At 40.2% G+C, this 20,833-nt stretch overlaps 2 protein-coding genes across 5 annotated transcripts in view; one reads left to right on the forward strand and one right to left on the reverse strand.

Annotated features, from left to right (window-relative positions):
* Positions 1-5,370, reverse strand: part of LOC106918234 (protein MTSS 2-like) — an 85,430-nt gene extending 80,060 nt beyond the window's left edge. For 2 of the 3 annotated variants that reach the window (XM_088004107.1, XM_088004109.1), the window contains exon 1: positions 310-1,625. In XM_088004107.1, coding sequence (XP_087860233.1) covers positions 310-396 — 87 coding nt within the window. In that variant the 5' untranslated portion in view covers positions 397-1,625. Of the gene's footprint in view, positions 1-309; positions 1,626-4,771 lie in introns of those variants that run through there. The other variant, XM_088004108.1, reaches the window with a different exon arrangement.
* Positions 5,371-12,291: 6,921 nt separating this feature from the next.
* Positions 12,292-19,930, forward strand: dhcr7 (7-dehydrocholesterol reductase). Of its 2 annotated transcripts, none has more exons than XM_014972934.2 (8): positions 12,292-12,401; positions 13,506-13,614; positions 14,307-14,529; positions 14,613-14,703; positions 14,790-15,003; positions 15,092-15,296; positions 16,956-17,087; positions 17,948-19,930. In XM_014972934.2, the coding sequence occupies exons 2-8, from the start codon at positions 13,526-13,528 to the stop codon at positions 18,410-18,412; spliced, it is 1,419 nt and encodes a 472-aa protein (XP_014828420.1). In that variant the 5' UTR covers positions 12,292-12,401; positions 13,506-13,525; the 3' UTR covers positions 18,413-19,930. The 2 variants fall into 2 exon arrangements, with proteins under 2 accessions (XP_014828420.1, XP_014828421.1); XM_014972935.2 differs by having other exon boundaries at positions 12,294-12,401; positions 13,503-13,614.
* The last annotated feature ends 903 nt before the right edge of the window (positions 19,931-20,833 follow it).

Raw genomic sequence — 20,833 nt, forward strand, 5'->3', positions numbered from 1 at the left:
TTTGCTAAAACCAATCCGTCATGATGTCATATATATATATATATATATATATATATATATATATATATATATATATATATATATATATATATATATATATACATACATATATACCATGTGTGTGTGTGTGTGTGCGTGTGTGTGTGTGTGTGTGTGTGTTTGCGTGTGTGTGTGTGTGTGAGTGTGTGTGTGTGACAGAGTGTGAAACGTCGGCTGCATTCAGATGGGGATGTAGATTCCACCAGGCGCATCATCCGGAGCGCAGATCCGGTGACAGAGGTCTAAAATAAAAGCGGCGTATATATTTACCTTCATGTCGTTCACTATCGCCTGGAATAGACCCCCGAGGGCCCCGCATTCCTTCTCCACTGTCTCCATGTTTGCCAAATCCACCATTCGGGGGGAATCTGAACGGGCGCACAGCAGCTGCGCGCTCCCAACACCCAGCGGGAGAAAAAAAAAGGGGGTGGGGGGGACAAAAATATCCTTCTCTCCCCCCCCCTTTAAAAAAAAAAAAAAAAAAATGTTATTCCACCAAAACGCGGGGCCGGGATCTCCGGGTTTCTCCTTCACCTTCACACCGACTGACCGGTAACAACGGAGGCTGCGGGGATGAGAGGAGCGGAGGAAGAGGAGGGGTGAGGAAGGATGCCGAAACAACAAACGCGTTGCGCCTCGCGGTGTCCTTTAGGCTTTCTCCTTAATTTATTTTTTTTTTTTTTCTGGAGAGATGGTGTTCCTCCCTCTCCCTCTGCGCCTCGGTGTGGCTCCGGCTCGGTCAGGCGGCGGGCTGGTACCGTTCGGATGGCACCGAGGAGACCACGCTCATCTTGGCGCAGCCGGCGCTACGCAGAGAGAGTCGGCGGGGACGCATGTGAAGGCAGCGCAGTTGGGAACTGGAGGGATGTGTCACAGAGCGTGCGCGTGCGTGCGTGCGTGTGTGTGCGCGAGCGCGTGTGTTCGTGGTTATGTATTTGAGAATGTGTGTGTGCTCGCATGTGACGGCGGGTTGTGATTGGTGCAGAGGCGGTGGGCTCAGCGGAGCGGGGAGAGCAGCCAGTAATACGATCCATGAAACTGCAAGAGTAAAAAAAAAAAAAACAGGAATGGGGGGGAGTGAATGTGGAGGTGGAGGGGGCGAGGCTGGACAATCCTGGATGGCTTGTCACATGATTGTGGCCAGCTCATACACACATACACACACTTACACCTGATCTCCAGAAGAAAAGCCTGTGGGGGTGTAGGCAGAGCGCAAATGTTTCACTCAGATTTGAATTCATAAACCATCACACACAATTGTTTATCACATCATTTAAATTCTTTTGTTTCTGGGAGATGAGTGAGGTTAGACATCCCAAGGTCAAGGTGAAAACACTGGGGTGAGTGATGGTGTCTCCACTGTGGCAGCAGTCTGGCTTTAGAACGACTATCCCCTGGATCTTCGTTCTGTTTCTGATTCAGACATTTTCACGTCTAAACTTAAAACTTATGAGGGCTTCGACGTCTTCAGGGCATTTGAACCAGTAGGAAAGTCGCCTCTTACATTATTCTAATCGATCAATCAATTAATAGATCAATCATGGAAGTGCTCATGTGTCACATCTTAAATAGTCCCACAATGATGATGTCACTGAGGAGGACACGATCATAGAAAACAATACATTTATCGATAAATATTAACACACACACACACACACACACACACACACTTTTTTTTCCTCTTTCGCTGCACAAATTTTAACTCACTTTGCTTCTTACTTTAAAAAATGTTTTGTTACTTAAAAAAATACATTCCAAATATATGACACATGAACTTTTGAAGTTTAAACCTTGTAGCAGGTGTAGTGAAAATGACAGTAAATATATAAAAGTTCAGAAAACAAATGAAGAGCCCACTGCACTGAACCCCATTGAAAACCTTCTGTTTATTCCACCAAATATTGATTTCTGAACTCTTCCTGAGTTAAAACATTAGTATTGTTGTTTCTAAAGGAATTTGTTTTCTTTGCATTATTTGAGGTCTGAAAGCACTGCATCGCCCTGCCAGCATGCCTAGGTGGGCCCCATGTGGGGAAAAGGAGGGCAGACCATATGGGTCCCATATGGGTTTGTCCGCGGGTTCCACGATGGCCCCACATGGGTTTGCCCATGTAGGGCCAGAACCCACATGGGCCCTACATGGGCCCTATATGGTGGTGGCCCACATGGGTTTGTCCATTTAGGGCCCATGTAGCGCCCATGTGGGCTGTGGCCCTACATGGGTAAACCCATGTGGGGCCATCGTGGAACCCGCGGACAAACCCATATGGGACCCATATATCAGCCCTCCTTTCCCCCACATGGGTACCACTTAGGCATATCTTTTTTATTATTTTGACCATTTCTCATTTTCTGCAAAGTGTGCATAAACTTTTATTTATGCAAATAAATAAATTTTTTGCTTGGAATTTTGTAGCCACGTTGTCAGTAGTTCATAGAACAAAAAAACAATGTTCATTTTACTCAAACATATACCATAAAAAGTCAAATCGGAGAAACTGATAATATTAGGTGGTGTCTTCATTTTTTCCAGAGCTTTATTAAATCATTTTGTTGAGGATGTCTGTTAGAAACCAAACCATAGGAAAGTTTTAGGAACTACAGTTTGGATTTTTTTTCCCTAACATAAACTGCAGTAAACCTGGAATCACATACTGGTCCTGTGTAAAGTTTCGGGAACGTTGGTCACACTGCGGTGACATGAAGCCTGAACCGCCTGAACGGTTCCGGCTGTCCCTCTGAGGGATCTGGTCCCTCAGAGGTTTGGATCAGAGGCAGCGAGCGTTGGATGGAATTTTCTTGCTTCCTAGTTTGGCTTCAGGAAAAGAGATTTTGTCGTCACATGATAAGCTCATGATAATTTCAGAATGCGGCGTCTGGATGTAACCCTTTTCTGAAAATGGTTTCAGTTCCTTAAAAAAGAAAAAAAAAAATCACTGAAACCATGAACTTTTTTGCAAAGAAATTCCAGCCTTGTGAGTTCAACTGGAACAGCAGATCTCTGATATTTGTCTTGGAAGACTCAGATTTCAGTCGGCTTGTCCAGAATTAATAAAAATGTCAAGCATCCTTGTTTTGGTATCAACATGGCAAACTAAGCTATTCCTGGAATAATACACGTTCTACATTTTAAGCTAACACTATATGTTCTGCATCCTGTGAGATAAATAAAAGGTCAGGACATATCATCTGTGCGTGCATGGTCCGATAAAGTATTTCCTTAACTTTTTTTCTAACTGTTCCATCATCAGTCTCCTCAAAGCCTGCATGCAGTTGTTCGTACTGCAGAACAGACCTGTCTTACTTTGCAGGAACTCAAGGAATCAAGCTGAAGCTTTTTGGTTCCCTTCATCTCCAGTGAGTCCTTCCATGAAAATGACTCGTAGCACTGTGGAAAGTAAACACACTTCAAAGAGGAATGAGAATGGCGTGCGTGCGTGTGTATTAACAGCTGTGTACAGTGAGGTGACCGATTCCAGATAGGTTCAAATCAATCTGATCAGGGGGGTTTTTCTGCGTTCCTAACGGTGGAGCTGATTTTTATCTGGAGAACAGTCTCACTTAGTGCTCTGTTTCCACTCAGACACACCAAAAACCTTTTTTTAGTTCATTTTTACTTCCTGTATGCTTGAAATAAAACAACACTAACTTTTCAACAAGAAAAGAAGCTTGTTTTAAATAAACATTTCCTTAATAGTGATGAAAAAGTACTAGTTCAAAGTGCAATAATCTGCCTGTGGAACTAACTTTTTCATCAATATTAGGGAATTATTGATTTAAAAAAGCTCCCGTTTCTTAGTAAAACGGCACTTGTAAGTTTGATTTGTCTCATTTCAAGTGCCTAAAGATGCACTAGAATATAGACCAAAAATATTTGTGTTTTTGCAGTGTGTTATTTCTCAAGAGCACCATAAAAACTCATAAACTCACTCAGCCACTCTGGGATGAAAAGCCAACTTGTCTGCATCAACAAATACTTATAACAACCTACACCCACCCAACAAGACCAACCAATCTTCTTTCGGAGATATTTAGCTGCTTAAACTCGCTGGACCTGAAGGTTTTGTCTTATTTATCCTTTTCTCTGGAAATTATTTCAGCTTTCTATCTTACTTTGTGTTTTCTTGTACCACGAAACATAACAGAAGTAGATTTTCAGAGCTGTAAAGCAATAAGTCCTTGAACTGGAATTGAATGTTTCAGCGCAGAGTGGTATTCACAAGCATGCAAAGTGGAATCCACCACCATACTGGTGGTTCCCTGGGTGAGGTCAGAGGTCAGTTGTGCTTGAAAGCAGACGACTCAGCAGTCCTCTTTGAGAGGAGGCAGCAGAACTTGTGTAAAACTGACACAGAGTACTAAAAGCAGAAATGAGATATGACTCTTAACACAGCAGCCTACAGGCTTACATGCTCTCCCCAGCTGCTCATCATTTTAGGGAAACTGATTTTCATTAGCAAGAGGCTGGTTTAAAGAAAATCATGAAGCCTTCAGTGACATAAACATAATTTTGTAAAACAAGACTGAAAACATCTTGGCGTTACAGGCAGGATAAGCCGCTGACTTCATAGATCTGACAGGCTTAAGGGAGTAAAACCTGGACAGATCGTCAGTGTGTCACAGGACAAAGCTGAATAACCATTTAAAGCTAGCAGTCATGATTTTGGGCTGAGTACCTGGAGAAAACATGTGTACTGAGAGAACATGAAAACTCCATAATTGGGAAACTTACCCTCTTTTACGAAGTTTGCATATCACTTTCAAAGTTACTGAAATCCATTTTCTTCTCTGTATTGATGCCCAGTTTGAAGGTCAACACACTGTTTTCACCACCTGTAGATGCCTAAAGGCTTCAAATGACTGACTCACTGGCTGGTTATGTTGACAGGCAATTGAACAGGTGTGCTTAATAAAGTGGGCGGTAGATTGTGTGTGTTTTTTTTTTTATCAATATCAATAACTATTGCAACAGAAATGATTGCTTCCTTATTTTCTAGAAAAACATAAAGTAAGTGAGCCACTTCCTTATTGGTAGAAACAAAGACATCCATGTGTTTTGTGTATTTTAATCTTGTTCTGACTGAAATTCAGCAGTATTCTTTAAACTGACCATTTTCTTATAGAATTTGTCATAATGATCCACTTCCTAGTTAAGGATACTTAACCAGAGCATGGACAATAAAGAGAGAGAGTAAGGCTACACTGTAAAGCCTTAACTCTTAGGTTTCCATTTTTGCCGCTGTTGCCACAAACTCTTGAGGTTACATTATTTTTGAAAATTATAGGTTAGGCTGGCATAAACAATAGGCTCGGTTTAGGAAGGAGGACTGTCTCATGTGCCTATCTTGGAAATAAATAAGTTGTTTCGTAACATGACTTTTTGAATAAGCTGAACGATTTATTGCGTTTCTAGTGTGTCCTATAATTTTGACACTGTTTTTTTCCATCTGGCAGTGTTTCATGGTCTGCTCCGTTTTGAGGTCAGAACAGCCGAACATCCATCTCCATCCCATCCTGTCCACACAGAGTCACATCAGACCTCCATCAACTGAACATTCTTTTGTCACTGCTTAGCCAACGTGTGTATTTGGGACCCATATGTGCGAACACTGGAACAGAACCATGAATGGTTCAAAACAAATTTGACTGTATATGAAGGTCTTTACTAAGTTTGTAATAGGCATTAAGAAACTCAGTTCAAATAGAGCAACACATAGGCAACATATAAATCCCCTGGTTTACACAACATTGTCCTGCATTAAACCTGCACTTTGCTGCCAAAAGTGTTTCACACACTTTTGAACTTGATCAACTTCTCATTTTTATTCCATAAAGTCTAACATGATGTCGGCCCATCCTTTGCAGCTGAAACAGGTTCAGTCTTTCTGTGAGCGTTTTCCACAAGGTTTCAGAAAGTGATTATGGGAATGCTTAATGATTCTTCCAGAAGAATATTTGTGAAGTCAGACACTGATCTTGGATGGGAAGGCGTGGCTCACAGTCTCTGCTCTTATCCCTCCTGGAGGTGTTAGTTGTGTCAGGTTGAGGTCAGAAGACTTGCTCTTGAGCAATTGAAAAGGCCAAATGAAATTTGGAGGTCTGTGGCTTCTGGCTATGCACTGAAAAAGAAAATAGTTGAACCAACTTAATTGAACTGCTTCAATTAGTATCAAGGAATTCAATTAAGTTTATCAGTTTAACTTGACAAATTTAAGTCAGTCTTACTCAAACCATTTAGTTTACTTCAAATAAGGAAGTAAACTAAAAGAGGATCTTTTTTGGCTCAATCAGCCTTTATTTGAGAGTAGTTGGACAGGAAACTGGGTAATGACAGAGGGGGAAGACATACAGCAAAGTTCATCACGCTGGAATTGAACCTGCGACGGCCACGTCGAGGACTGAGGTCTCCTCGAAGAAATACTTGGTGGAGAGGTGAGTTTTCCTCAAATAATTTAGAGTCACTTTCCACACACAGATCTGCTATTAGACGGGACTCAACTGTAGTTTAAATAGGCCACTAAGTAACCTATGGACAGTCCCTTATGAGACTCCATATGTCAATATTAAGTCTGTGATTTGTTGCTTCCTTAGCAACAGTCTTGAAGACGAATGGTAACAAAACTTAAGTTCTCCCCTAACCCTGGATGTCATAACTTTGATGGAGCTCTGCTTGAGTGGCGAGCTAATTGCTAATCTTCTGTCTTGGTCAAACTTGGTCTGATTTTTAGACTCTCTCCTTCTGTCTCCTGTCCCTGTCAGTTCCAGAGTGAGTAGTTCTCTCTGTGCTGAGTAAGACCCTAAAATCCTTTAACCGTCTCACCAGACAAAAGAGAGGGACGTGGGAGGAGTGGAGATGAGTACGAAGCAGAAACACACGGAGCTGAAGTGAGGCACAGCAGGAGGCTGTCATAAGAGGAGATAAAAGGGGGTTCAGCAGAAACCCCAAATTTTCTTCCTGGTGTTCCCCTCCTCCCCTGCGTGGCAGCAGAATGTAGGTCTGTGCTAGCCTACAGCCATCAACAACAATCAGTTCTGCCCCAGTTACTGAAGCGTCTCACCGTCTAAACATGCATATGTCACGACACGGAGAAATACACACAGGCAGATGCACTGTGACATGTTTTCAATATGCTTCCAGACACACACATACACGCCCACATGACACACCCACAACACACCCACACAGACATATGTAAACATTTGAACATGATCATGTTTTCACAGTTTTAACCCAATAAGGACGAGGCTAACCTCAGTTAGCTTCACTCAGGTTTACAGTGACGATTTAAAGCTGTTACAACTAGACAGCCTCACGTCACCGTCTAGTTGAATTTGATGTGCCCTTCTTTTCCTTATTGTCAGTGTTTTCTACTGTTGCTCCAAAATATAGGACAGTTACTGTGTTAGTCAGACTTTCCTCAAGAGAAACCCGTCAACACATCAGGGCGAAGCAAGCATAAATTTATCAAAATGTATTCCCTGAGCAGTATGGATGGCCCAAAGCGTCTTCTACTGGCTGCTTACAGTCAGCACCGCTTCCAGGTCAGCTGCTGGTTGCATCCAAACAAAACACTTCAGATCAGCCATGTGAGGTAAATGTTTGCTGTGTCAGAACATATTTGGCCAACGTGTTTCCATTTCCCCTTCAGCGCATTGAGAGAGGAGGGTTTGTTTAAAAACCTAAAGGCCAGGACGACTGACCCCTTGGAAAGGCAATAAAAAAAAATACATTTTGAAAAGGCTAATTACAAAGAAATTCTGTGAATTACTACAAATTCCACAAATAACCATTTCATTATTTCCATTTTAGATATAATCTTTCATATTTTCTCCCATCAGTCAAGGAAAATAACTAGTTGGCCACTATAATGAAAGCTGACAACATGTTCTTATGTGAGTCACTTTAATCACAACTGTCATCCATGTTGGGGCGACATTCCTCTGAATAAACCATAGTGAAGAGACTCATCATACTCATATTTGAGGAAAGTAGAGGAGAAAAAAGACAAGTTCCTCTTTTTAATCCTAATTGATCATTTTTGGTTGTTGTCATGGACAGAATAAGACAGAAGGACAGTGACGAGGATTACAGCGTTACACTATGAGCCCTTGTGTTTAACAACAAAAAAAAAAAAAAAAAAAACACCACACCACCTAATAAATGAAATCCAGCAGCAAACGTGAACTGATTCATTCAGAATCATGGCAGCCACAGAGGCTGCTATGCAGAAAGGCAGACGTGTTGCATCCCAGGGGAGCTGATTAGGGTACGACATGTCAGACACTCCCCTCAGTTCCTCACCATGTGCCATGCCAACATCGGCGCTTTTCTGCCTATAGATCAGACTCTCTGCTCACATGTGAAGCAAAGACATTTCCTCCATGCACTTGGTTATGGTGTTACCATTCCCTTATTCAGTTTGATGAATAATCCATGAACTGGATCTGGTGCAGCACTTCAATCTTTACATTTTGGAATCCAGTACATAGGGGGAAAATGCATATATACACACACTTATCATGCAGTCTTCAGCTGGTTTTCTGTCTACACAGTATTCAAATTAGAGAGTCACATGTAACTTACTAAATCCAGCCAGCCATCCATTTTTTTAAAAGTTTTGTTTAACCATTATTTTACCAGGGTCTCCCTTGAGAATTTTTGAGGCAGACATGACCAAGAGGTACACCGGAGTACAGTGTACAAAATAATAAAGGTACAAACAATCAAAACATCATGAAATTCACTCAAGTACCAACAACAACAAAAAATAAATAGAGCCAAAAGTAGAACATAAAATAATTTAAAAAGGGTTTAAAATGGTGAGAGGTGAGGTGCAGCCAGTTTCACAGGGCAAATTTTCTATATCCCAACTTTTAAGTAAAACATAAGAAGGCATGGGGAAGAAAGTTATAATAGTACTAAGGTGTTCTTCCCAAAATGAAAAAAAAACCCCAAGGGAATAATTATTCTAATTGGTGGTATGTTAACTGACAGGTCGTCTGACTGGTTGCCAGATAAGGCTGATGCCAGGTCACCAATCTTGTCATCAACACCAAGCATTAAGACTCAGTATCGAAGATCAAGCAGGACTATTATTATTTCAATACCCATCCTCCTCCATATCACACTGTACCTCACAACGACTTTGTTTGTGACAGGTCCATGGATGATCAGGGGTCTTTTAAGCCCCTTCAGATCAAAGTTCCCCCAAATTGTTTTTTGGGAGAACAGTCACAACTGTGTGATTGTCAGGACAGTGTGGTAAAAGAAATCTTTGATCTCAAGGAATTTTATCTTGTTTAGATAAAGCTTGAAGAAGACACACAATACCTGGAACCCTGTCTAAGGGTCACTTCTCATCATATCAGTTAATCCAGTACAGGGTTGTGTGTTCTTCAAAATGCCACCAGTTCTGTGGTGTAAAAGGTGGTTGACATTTAAATGTGCAACATTTGCCATAGTCTGCATAGTCCAGCTCATTTTTTCACAAGTTCGCTGTCAGTGTTTTAAACATCCAATATGTTTTGGCCATCTTGCTGTTAATTTTATTGGAAGTCCAAAAAGAAGGAAGTTGTTCCATCCGTTTTCTAGAGAACACCAGTATCAGTGCAGTGACAGATAATCTCACCATGATAAAAAAAACAAACCCACCACTATGCTACAAAGTAAGCACAGTATTTTGATGTTTGAAAGCCTCACCTTGACACCTCCAAACGCATTTCATCATTTTTTTTCCTAAGTCGGCACATTTTAAAGTCCATATTGATGTTAAACCTGACCAGAGACAGTGATACTGGTATTCCACCATCTTCCAATTGATTACTAAGACAGGACTTCCTGGTTTCTGGATGGCTCCTGATGATCTCAGGAGCCATCCAGAGATCTTGTAGCCAATTTCTTGAAAATTGGTTACAAGAAAATTGTAACCAATTTTCTTTCATCTAAAGCTGGCAGATGGGGAGAGAAGATAGAAACTTGGTACAACTTGGAACAATGATTCCAAAACAGCCTGTTAAGCATCTGGCATTTCCCCTGTCCATGCCAGCAACAATGTAACCTAAACTGGATCAATAACACACACTGCACCTCAACTGTTAATAGTCCCATCCCTTCACTGTGTGTCTCATCACTCTCAGATATACAGTACAGAATACTGTCAAAGCAATGGTAATTTAATACTCCTACACAATCCCATGCTGTCAAAAGACAACTGGAAGCGTTCGATAGATGAACTCCCAGAGAGCAGACTCGGCCAATTTACATTCAGTAAGTCAAAGGTAACAAAAGGTAATGACTGCACAGAATGTCTTCCTTCATTCAGACACGTTGTCTGCTGAGTGGCCCAGATACATCACACCGTCTGGGTGCAGCACATCAGCACAGCCTCTGATCAAAGAGCAGAGAGGAAACACAGAAACTGTGCCAAGACTAGAGAGAGAGAGAGAGAGAGAGAGAAAGGGTAGAAAATAAAACTAAACACAAAGTCACAAGGGGAAGTTTGGGGGAAAACATATTTGTCATGTAGAAGAACATTTGAAAGTTGAAGAAAAGAGTGACAAAGATAGAGATGGATGTCAGAGGAAGAGGCTATGGGAGGATGGTGAAAGCACCGCTGGGAGCCTGATGATCTGTAGGAGAACTGGTTTGGGACTAAGCACTTTCATTTTTAAATGCACTGTAGTTCACGTTTTGCGGCTACAAAGAGAGTTCACAACAGCTACGTCCGAAGAGACGGGATCTTAATCGCTTTCAGAAGTTCTGAGTTTGGTGTTGATTACAAGTTCATGGAGCCAGGGAATGTCAGACCCTACACATGAAAGCCACAAGCAATAAGACAGGAATTTGCCAGTTTTACAGCCGTGCCACAAAAATATGCTTATTAAACTGTTTATATTAAAAAAATGTAAGCAATATAAAGATTGTCAGGAATCTTCTCCTGTCTCCAAATGTTCCCATTCTTATCCCATGGTGTCAAAACAAGGATATGATTTTGCAGTGGCTAAATAAAACATAGAAAGACTCTCAAAGAATTAAGCTGTAACAAAGAATGTTTTAGCTGGAAAGACTAAAATTTAATGACTTGTGGGTCGTTGTCGCCATGCATGAAGTCCATGCAGAATGTGCGTTATGAACTTTAAGCGTCTCAACGCGAGACCTCGGTTACTTAAAATGTTTTTGATAGTTTAGCTCTGCCCTCTTGTGGTCAGTTTATGCAAAAACAATCTGCTGAAGTTTTATTAAGTTTTCATTTTACTGCTTCATTGCATTTTATAGCGTCACATGATTTAGATAAAGGAAAACTTTAGAATAACTTTGCTCTTCTGGCCATCTTACTCTTAGATGTTTCCTTTAGAAGGTGATTTCCTACATCTACTTCACGATTTTCAATAAACTTTACTGGCAACCTTTAGAGTCTAAAGTTTAGAGGCTCAACCACGACATATTGACACTTTATGAGAAAGTATTAAAAACAAGAATTTCCTGTTTGCTGAGAAATAATGTTTCCGTCTAATCCGCTGGTGTTTCTATTCTGTCCACTGAGCCAATGTTTTGTGGGTTTCCATTTTAGCATGTCTTGTGTGGAAGAAATTCCAATGAATTAACAGTAAGTGATGATAAGGTAAAAATAAATAAATAAATAAATAAATAAATAAATAAAAAACATACAGATACACATACTAAAAGCAATAATAATTTAAAATGATAAACATTTTTGATAAAAATAGAAATAGAACAATTAGATTCTGGAAAATCTGTAACATTTATACTAGAATTAGTTGCATAAAGTGCAGTTCTACAGTTTGTTCCATGTACTATATTATACTATTTTGTTTGTTTGTTTGTTTGTTTTACTTACATAATGCCATTCTTTCAGCAAACATTTCAGCACTAGTATGGGTTGTGTTTTTTGCTGGTTACATAGAGAAGATTATTCTTTATAATATTTAGGAATGTCAACAAGCTGACACGAGACTGAATTAATTGTGCCAAGCCCTACTGTATCCGGCCAATCCCTTACTAGCTTAATGCCCTAATTGCCAATCACAACAATGCATCCCTCCCACATTCTACTTTTCTTTCATACACTCTGACGCTGACCATGTTGAAATAATTCTTAAGTTCTCGGGCGCTCATGGCTCCAGTCGCTCTTACCCAATCAGAAGACAAGAATCCAACCCAGTTATGAGTCTGACACAATCTCATTGGTGTATTATCCAAACGTAGTGGCCTTATGGGCGGAGTCTGTGGCGCTACGTCGAGTTCCGTCTAGCGGTTAGCAGGGAGGTTGTAGTCCAGTCTGCCTCTGTAGGAAGGAGGAGGACAGCTGGCTGCCTTTTATATCCAAACTTACAGCACAGAGGTGAGTGATCAACCGCACAATACAGCATATGTAGAACATGTTTTTCACTGTATTATACACCAGTATGCATTTATAATAATGACATAATGTCTAGAGCTATGACGTGCTGGTGACAGTCAGCTGTCTTAAATTCGACTTTAGTTAAAAAAAAAAGATAATAAATGCGCGTGCACAAGCAAATAAAGAATGGCCCATAAACCTGACAGCGTATTCCTGCCTCATGCGTATAAAATAAATGGTGTTTGTTGAGCATTACGAAACCTGTCTCCCCTCCCTCGCTCTCAGTGCAAAAACAAGAAGCTACAAGGACGAGTCATTTCCCCCTTCTATTTATTATTTTATTACACAAATTTAATTACAGTAAAACAGTTTATTAGTTTGTTGCGCTTCGTCTTTAGTCTGACCTATATATTCACTGCTTTCAATGTACGCGTTGCTCGACTGTTTCATAATGTATTAACTCAGAAGGACACATTAGGGGTCCGCCTGCTGTTGTAGTAAAACGTAATTGAGTTCGTGATATTCAGTTAAAATGCTTTGTTCAGTAGTTTAGTAGTAGTACTACTGTGGTTGTCTGTACGTGTTGATGTGAATGAAATTATCTCTGAAGAAATGCACTTTAGTTCCACTTTATGACCCTTATTATGTGAACAGTGATGTTTACCTTATCAAAATGACCTTAAAACTCACTTAACATGTACTGTGGGTATTCTTAAAGGTAATACAATGAAAAATGAAGTTGAAAAGCAGTTATTTTTCTTTCGTTTGTTACTATGTTTATTTAAAAGGGACAATCCATATGAATTCAGATTTTGCCATATGATGGTAATTTCCATCTGCAGGCCCTGGTTAATATAACAAGAGTGCAACATTAAACCTCATGATTCAATAAATTTCAAAAGTAGTTAATAACACATAAAGTACTTTCAGTGATGGGTATAATGAGAACACAGGGGAACTGCTAAATGAGGCCCCTGATTTGGAAGTTTGTTATACTTTGCTGACATTTGTTGCTTGGACACTTGGTTGTCACTGATTGCGTACAAAGTACAGGACGCTGCTGCAAGATGGATCCTAAACCTGATAATGTGATTCTCTCAGCAGAGGTGAAGGCTGCAGAGACCATGGAGTCCAAAAGGAGGCGCCCTCAGCACCATGCCAATGGAAAAGGGTCTGAAGCTGTGGAGAAGTCAGCACAGTGGGGAAGAGCATGGTGAGTAACTGAAGCTGCACAGGCTTATTTGATCCAAAAGAGGAAAAAAATCCATTGACTTGTCCTATTTTGTGATTCAAGAAAGTTTTACCTTGTGAAATAGTTTCACAACAGAAACACCCGATAAAATCCATTTACGTGATATGGACCAGTGTCCTGCAAAAGTACAAATTAATCCTGAGCTTGTTGCACTTTATGTCATGACAAATGTTTGTGTCATGACATATGTTTATGTCACTTTATGTCTTTATAAAAGACAAACTTAAATTGATTTTATATGATAAATAAAAAACAAAATAGGGCTTTAATGCAAAGAACGTAACATATCCATATATCAGCGTTATCCTACCATTAACCCCGCCCCCCAAGAAGATCACAACATTTGAGCCACACCTTTTGCCCTTTTCACAATCTTTCGAAATCGCCAAAGTTAACAAAAGCAGGTCGAAAAGACGTACTTCTACTCTGTGTCACTGATGCTCACATATACTGAGTCAGCTGCGTTCGCATGCGGTGAAAACACACATGGCTGTCATGACAAGCACTGCTAATCCTCCTCATTTGATTTGAAGCTATCATGTTTTGATAGTTTTTATGATTAGTTTTTGTTTTATAGTAATTAGTTGAAACTACATACCTTTTCATGTAGAAAATCTTCTGACCCACTTCCTGTGTTTCTGATCCGTTCCCAGGGAGGTGGACTGGTTTTCCCTGATCGGTGTCGTCAGCCTGCTTTGCTTCGCTCCCTTCATCGTCTTTTACTTTGTGATGGCCTGCGATCAGTACGAGTGCTCCATCAGCCAGCCTCTGTTAGAGCTGTGCCAAGGAAAGGCAACTTTGCTGTCCATCTGGGCCCGGGCCCCCTCCTTCACATGGACTGCTGCTAAGATATACGCCATATGGGTGAGCTTTCAGGTAAGTAGAAGAGGGGTCAGGCGCTGCCTCACACAGGAGCTTTGCATTTTCTTCAAACTGAAATAAAGCATCTTGTTCTTCAGGTGTTCCTCTACGTGTGTATTCCTGACGTCACCCATAAGTTTATTCCGGGCTACGTGGGTGGAGTGCAGGATGGAGCTCGTACCCCTGCTGGTATATGCTTCCTCCTTCCATGAAACAGTTGAGAAAGAAATGTCTTATTTCTTCTTAACGTATATTTGTTTTCTTCTTCTCCCAAGGTTTTATTAACAAATATGAGATCAACGGGCTGCAGTGTTGGATCATCACCCATGCTCTGTGGTTTGCAAATGCCAATTATTTCCACTGGTTTTCTCCTACCATTATATTTGACAACTGGATCCCCCTGTTGTGGTGTACCAATATCCTGGGCTATGCTGTGTCTACCTTTGCCTTTGTAAAGGCCTACCTGTTCCCCACCAATGCTGAGGACTGGTGAGATCAGCTGCTGAACTCCACATTATCTCAGGTATTATAAAGGTAACACAGCGTTTACCCACTTGCTTTCTTTGTCCCTTCACAGTAAGTTTACAGGGAACATATTTTATAACTACATGATGGGAATAGAGTTCAACCCTCGCATCGGCAAGTGGTTTGACTTCAAGCTGTTCTTCAATGGCAGACCTGGCATTGTCGCCTGGACCCTGATTAATCTGTCTTACATGGCCAAGCAGCAAGAGCTGTACGGTCATGTCACCAACTCCATGATTCTGGTCAACGTGCTGCAGGTAAAATAGAAAGATCAGCTCCTTAAAGCTGCAGTATGTAACTTTATAAAAAATAGTTTTTTTTACATATTTGTCAAAACTGTTACCTTTCTTTTTTGTTGTGAAAAAAAGAAAATCAAACTTATCTGTTCTAACCAGAAACCAGTCAGAGCCAGGGGGTGGGCCTCAGTGCTGTCAGTCACCCTCAGTGTGGAGCTACTCATCCCTCCTCTACCTCTCTTTTTTCCTCTCTTCTATGCTACTGTTAGCAGATCGTGTTGTGAATGCTCAGGGTAGTTAGCATAGCCACCAAAGACAGCAGCTAAGCAGTTTTCTGTAACAGTAAGTTGTTTCTCCGTCATTAGCACTTTGAGCAGCGCGTACATGAAGTTGATTGACAGCATTAACACCCTCCTCTTTGCCCTGATTGGTTGTTTTTGTTCAGAAGCGGTAGTAGCTCAAGAAGGAGGTGGAAGAGATTGAAATTTTGACAGATTATCTGTCTTATATTAAATTGTCATGACATGGTGATAACTTGGTGATATGTCAAAAACCTCATCTTTATAAAAGTGACTTACTACAGCTTTAACACCTTAACTCATAAAGAGTCTGGAGTCTTCATGAACCCATTGACCATCATGTGAGTGTTTCTAGAAGCACTAGAAATTGTAGGTAATATCTGTAAGACCTGAACTTTGAAGTGCAATATGAGAACATTTAGTCTGCCACCAGCACAAAGTTGCTGCCTGAGTTACATGAGCTGTGACAAAGCTGCTGTTCCCTCACTGATCAAAGCTTCCTATTGGGAAGCTCTAATGGTTACTTTGGATCATCTTAATCTCTTCTCCTTTACTTTTCTACCTGATTCAGACTACTGAATCCGAACTAATTCTAAATTGAAACATCATATGTAGAGGTGTGCCGATCGATCTCCTCTGCCTCCTCTCTGTGTTCTGCAGAATTACTCTGCTCAGTCAGAAACAGCCAATCAGAACCAGCATTAATCAGCTAGCCAAGCTATCAGGAAGTTTTGATTCAGTAACTCAGAATTGTCTATTTTGATCAAATCTGAATTTGACTTTAAATGAATGTTTGTTTTTTTACTTGACATTATTTGATAATGTCAGTGTTATGAGATTGATTTGACTTATGTAATTTAGGCTGTTGAGAATATTACTGTTAAATATTATTTTACCGATTGCAGGTTTTCCAGTTGTCCTGTGTCTACCTTTGATGGAATAGCGGCTGTATTTTGCCTGCAAAAACTTAGCATGTTTTATGTCTAAGTTAGGTGAATATATTGCTAGATCACATAGTATCATTTATACCTAAAGCAACAAATTAACAGCCAATCCAGATTATCAGCAATGATCAGTGATCAGGCTTGATCGGAATCGGCAGCAAAAAACCTGATCGGAGCATCCCTAATCATGTCACATGAACAATGTAGAATAGTTTTAATTTATTTGATCATTTATAATCATTATAGAACAAAACCCAGGATTAGATTTGCTTTCAGCTTGTTGCATTATTCAGATTTTTCTATATAACATAGCCTTCATAGTTATGGCTACACAGGTTTTTATCCTTCCCAGTATAATTCATTCAGCACTAAACTAAAATAAGAAGTGAATGTTATATTAATAATGTCGGTGGCAAAATCTGTTTGTTGCCTCGTAGGGGATTTATGTGCTGGATTTCTTCTGGAATGAGGCGTGGTACCTGAAGACCATTGATATCTGCCATGACCACTTTGGGTGGTATCTAGGCTGGGGGGACTGTGTGTGGCTGCCATACCTCTACACCCTGCAGGTAACACACACACACACACACACACCACAAAGTCTCCATGTCACACTAAATGGTTAATATGTTGTGAAAAGGTTTTTCTGCAATAAGTCAACTAGAAAAGTGTCAGAAAGCATCTGATAATCAACATGGGAAGAGTTGCAACACTAGGCCTGTCACAATGACACGATTACCTGGGTGATTAATTGTCCCAGAAATTATTGTGATAAATGATAATATTATTGTTATAAGACCATTGCTAATAGTATAAAAATAACATATTAGGCAATGACAATTAAATAAAAGAGCAGTTATCTTTTGAGAAAACTACCCTTTTAAGAAAACTGTCTTAGTTTGCTATATTTTGCACTGTCCTTTAGTATTTTTGCATTGTACCCGATCTAGAATTTTTTTCAGTTCCGGGACAGATACAGATATTAATATTGGATCGGTGCATCTGCAATATTTAGGGACTTTTCAGACAATCGAAACGGTAATGGCTATAATCAGAATAAGGAGGTCCAGCTTTTTAAAGGTTAGTAATACCACTCATTGGTAAAATCCCATTGAGTGATCTCTTTTTTTCCCCCATCTTTCCTGTAATTGTTACAACTTTCCCTGTTAATAGAGCAGATTATAACAAAGGAACCCCATAAGATACTTGGTGGGAGGGGTTTATAGAAAAATACAGAGCAGTCCTGCAAGGAAACCTGATTGGGTTTCTGGACAGAACTACCATGTATTACTGTAGTCCTGACTGCACATTCATAGCTTACCAATAGTTTAAAATGCACTGTACATGAAAGTTGACTTACACTAACTGATCTTACTCGTGGCTGAAAGCCTTAGACAGTTGATGTGTTGTTGATGTTTCTGGCTCTTAGGGCCTGTACCTGGTGTACCATCCAGTCCAGCTATCAGACGCTCACGCTCTCGCCGTGCTGTTGCTTGGGCTCGTTGGGTATTACATTTTCCGCTCCACCAACCATCAGAAAGATCTGTTCCGCCGCACGGAGGGCGCCTGCTCCATCTGGAGGCGTAAGCCCACCTACATCGAGTGCTCGTACCTGTCCGCCGACGGCCGCAGCCACCGCAGCAAGCTTCTGACCTCGGGGTTCTGGGGAGTGGCGCGCCACTTCAACTACACTGGCGACCTGATGGGCTCCTTGGCATACTGTGCTGCCTGTGGCTTTGGCCACATTCTCCCATACTTCTACATCGTTTACATGACCATCCTGCTGGTCCACCGCTGTGTGCGAGACGAACACCGCTGCAGCAGCAAGTACGGGAAAGACTGGAGACGTTACACCGACACAGTACCTTACAGGCTGATTCCTGGACTGTTTTAAAGAGATGCAGAGGAAGAGTTGGAAAAGCTGGTGAAATGATGAATGCTTGGTTAAACAAGATAAGCTTGGCTCCTCCCACTGAACATTCTCCTCTGAACTTCAGACTCTGCACTGCAAACTCATCCCTATAACCCACTGCCAAATGAAGACAGTTCGATAGTTTTTGGTTTCCATGGAGCGTCAGTGTGCCATCATGCAGGACATTTGATAAAAAGATGTATTTTTTTTAAAAAACAGCCTCAGCAATCATCAGAAACAAAGTTTCTTGTTTAAAACACTAAACGCCATGTGCTTCAAAGTGAGGGTCACAGCCCCTGGGGAGGAAAAGGGCCATTATAACTGCAGTTTACTCATTTGTATTTGTGAACAAACAGAGCTCAATCTCAAAGATCAAACTCAGACCATCAGATTGTAGCTATGGTAACAAAGCAATCTAACTATGAAGATTGTTCTTTGAATTTTTACAAAGTAAACTTGCCAGCTCCTTAAAATCTTACATTTAACATTTATCTATGCTGAAACCATTAAATCAAATTTAACAACATTGATATTCTCAGTATCAAATGTTACATTTATATTTCTGTGGTCTGTGTTAAAATATTAGCATTTATGGGGCCCCTGAATCCGCAGAGGGCCCTATGGAGCCGCCAACTTAATTTGGATTAAACAGAAGTGTGAATAATTGATATTCATTTTAATTGTATTTTTTGTTTTGTTTTTAAGACTAGTTGTGAATAGCGTTTCATGGGCGATGTTTTCCCGTAACATATAATTACCTAGTAATATTTTTACATTTCCTGTCTACTTAACATGTTTTAATTAAAAAAAACAGGAGATGGACCTCCTCAGCGCCACGACCACCAGGCTTAGCAAGTTTTCTGGGGGAAACCCTGACAGTGGATGGGTGTTTGACAAGGTGGGGGTGTAAAATGTTCTTACAATTAAATGGGGAGCCAGCAGAAAAGAAGTGGGAACCACTGAGCTATAGGATATCTGGGATGAAAGGATACATCTCAATTTATCAGCCTTTTCTTTTAAAACATTCCGGATTCAAATTTGTGTGATGCTGATAATTTTTTTTCACTTTATCAAAAATATATGGATTCTTGTTTGTAATAATTATAATGGACTCAAGCTGTAGTGGGCTCTTACTGCTTGAAACCCTTTAAATGTCCTGAGGACAAGAGGACTTACATGTTATCTATTGGTCCCGTTGGATAACATCAAAGTTTTGAGGGTGACAGTTTTCTCAACCAAATATCTTCCACCTTTACTGTACTCAATGTCACTGTTAGATCTAACTTAATTGTTCTTAATTGTTGAGTCTCATTTATGAGAATCCTCCACATTATGTAAGTCATAATAGTTACTGAGTTCATGAAAACTCAATCAAAATTCATCCACATTCCAGCTACAAGGAAATGTTTTTCTTTCAAAAAAAGTATGTTTCCTGTATTTTACAATTTCTTAAACTGACATTGCAACCATCCAGCAATAAACTAAAAACAGATCTTTTAAGTTCAGTGATGATTTTGCTTTGTTTTCATACACTGTCATTAAGGAAATCTAATAAACATGTTCAGGCTTTTGTTTTTTGTTAGACACTGACATCATTAAGGCATAAAGTCAGTCTTTGTCATTTTTAGTGTTAGCACTAGAGGGCAGCAGATAGCTTTTCTTCAAAACGGAATAGCATTTTTTCATAAATGTTTCAGTTATAAATGCATAAAAATAATTTAGAGTTTGCTGATGCTGCTCTTTAATTGACTCATCCTACAATTATTACACTGTTGTACCATAAAATGAGTGAAGGACTAACAAAAAGCATTTTAAAAGGCTGCACTATTAGTTCTGTTCCTATACATAATCAGTAGTGGAAAAAAATGGTTTCTGATATACACCATTTAAATTATAAGGTTTTTGTTAGTTCATTGAAATCCAAGCCAGTTATAGTTATGTAAATAGCTTTGCTTGCAAGAATCTTAAGAGTTTAGAACATCCCCCTCTGGTGGTCATCTTGTAAGCAGCGATATCGAGTGAAATTATGTTTTACAAATACAAGCTGAAGTGCATGACAATAGGTCAAAACAGAGACTAAAGGTAACCAGAGACAACGTAATGGAAATAGTACAGTTTTGACCCAGAATGAGAACCACAACCCAGGTACAGTTGAATGAGTTTTATGGACAGCAACTGCATCATCGGCACGGCTTTCTGGACAGACTACGTGAAGGGCATAGGTTGGTTCAAATTCAAAAATACTGTATCGATTCCAAAGATAAATTAAATGAGTGTCACATTATAATGAGTGATGAGTGATGGGCAACATAAACAGAAAGTACTGTGCAATCAGCAAATGAATAGTTACCCGACAGAAGTGGTTTCCACCATCTCTTTGGAGATTTGGACCATGACGGACTT

The sequence above is a fragment of the Poecilia mexicana genome, unplaced genomic scaffold, assembly GCF_051168715.1.
Source record: "Poecilia mexicana isolate PSO_F unplaced genomic scaffold, ASM5116871v1 scaffold_3, whole genome shotgun sequence".
Lineage (NCBI taxonomy): Eukaryota > Metazoa > Chordata > Actinopteri > Cyprinodontiformes > Poeciliidae > Poecilia > Poecilia mexicana.

Coding starts and splice junctions, on each gene's coding strand:
- dhcr7 (XM_014972934.2), top strand. CDS start 13,526: ATGGAGTCCAAAAGGAGGCGCCCTCAGCACCATGCCAATGGAAAAGGG. Junction 15,297..16,955: donor TTCTGGTCAACGTGCTGCAG/GTAAAATAGAAA, acceptor GTTGCCTCGTAG/GGGATTTATGTGCTGGATTT. Junction 17,088..17,947: donor CATACCTCTACACCCTGCAG/GTAACACACACA, acceptor TCTGGCTCTTAG/GGCCTGTACCTGGTGTACCA.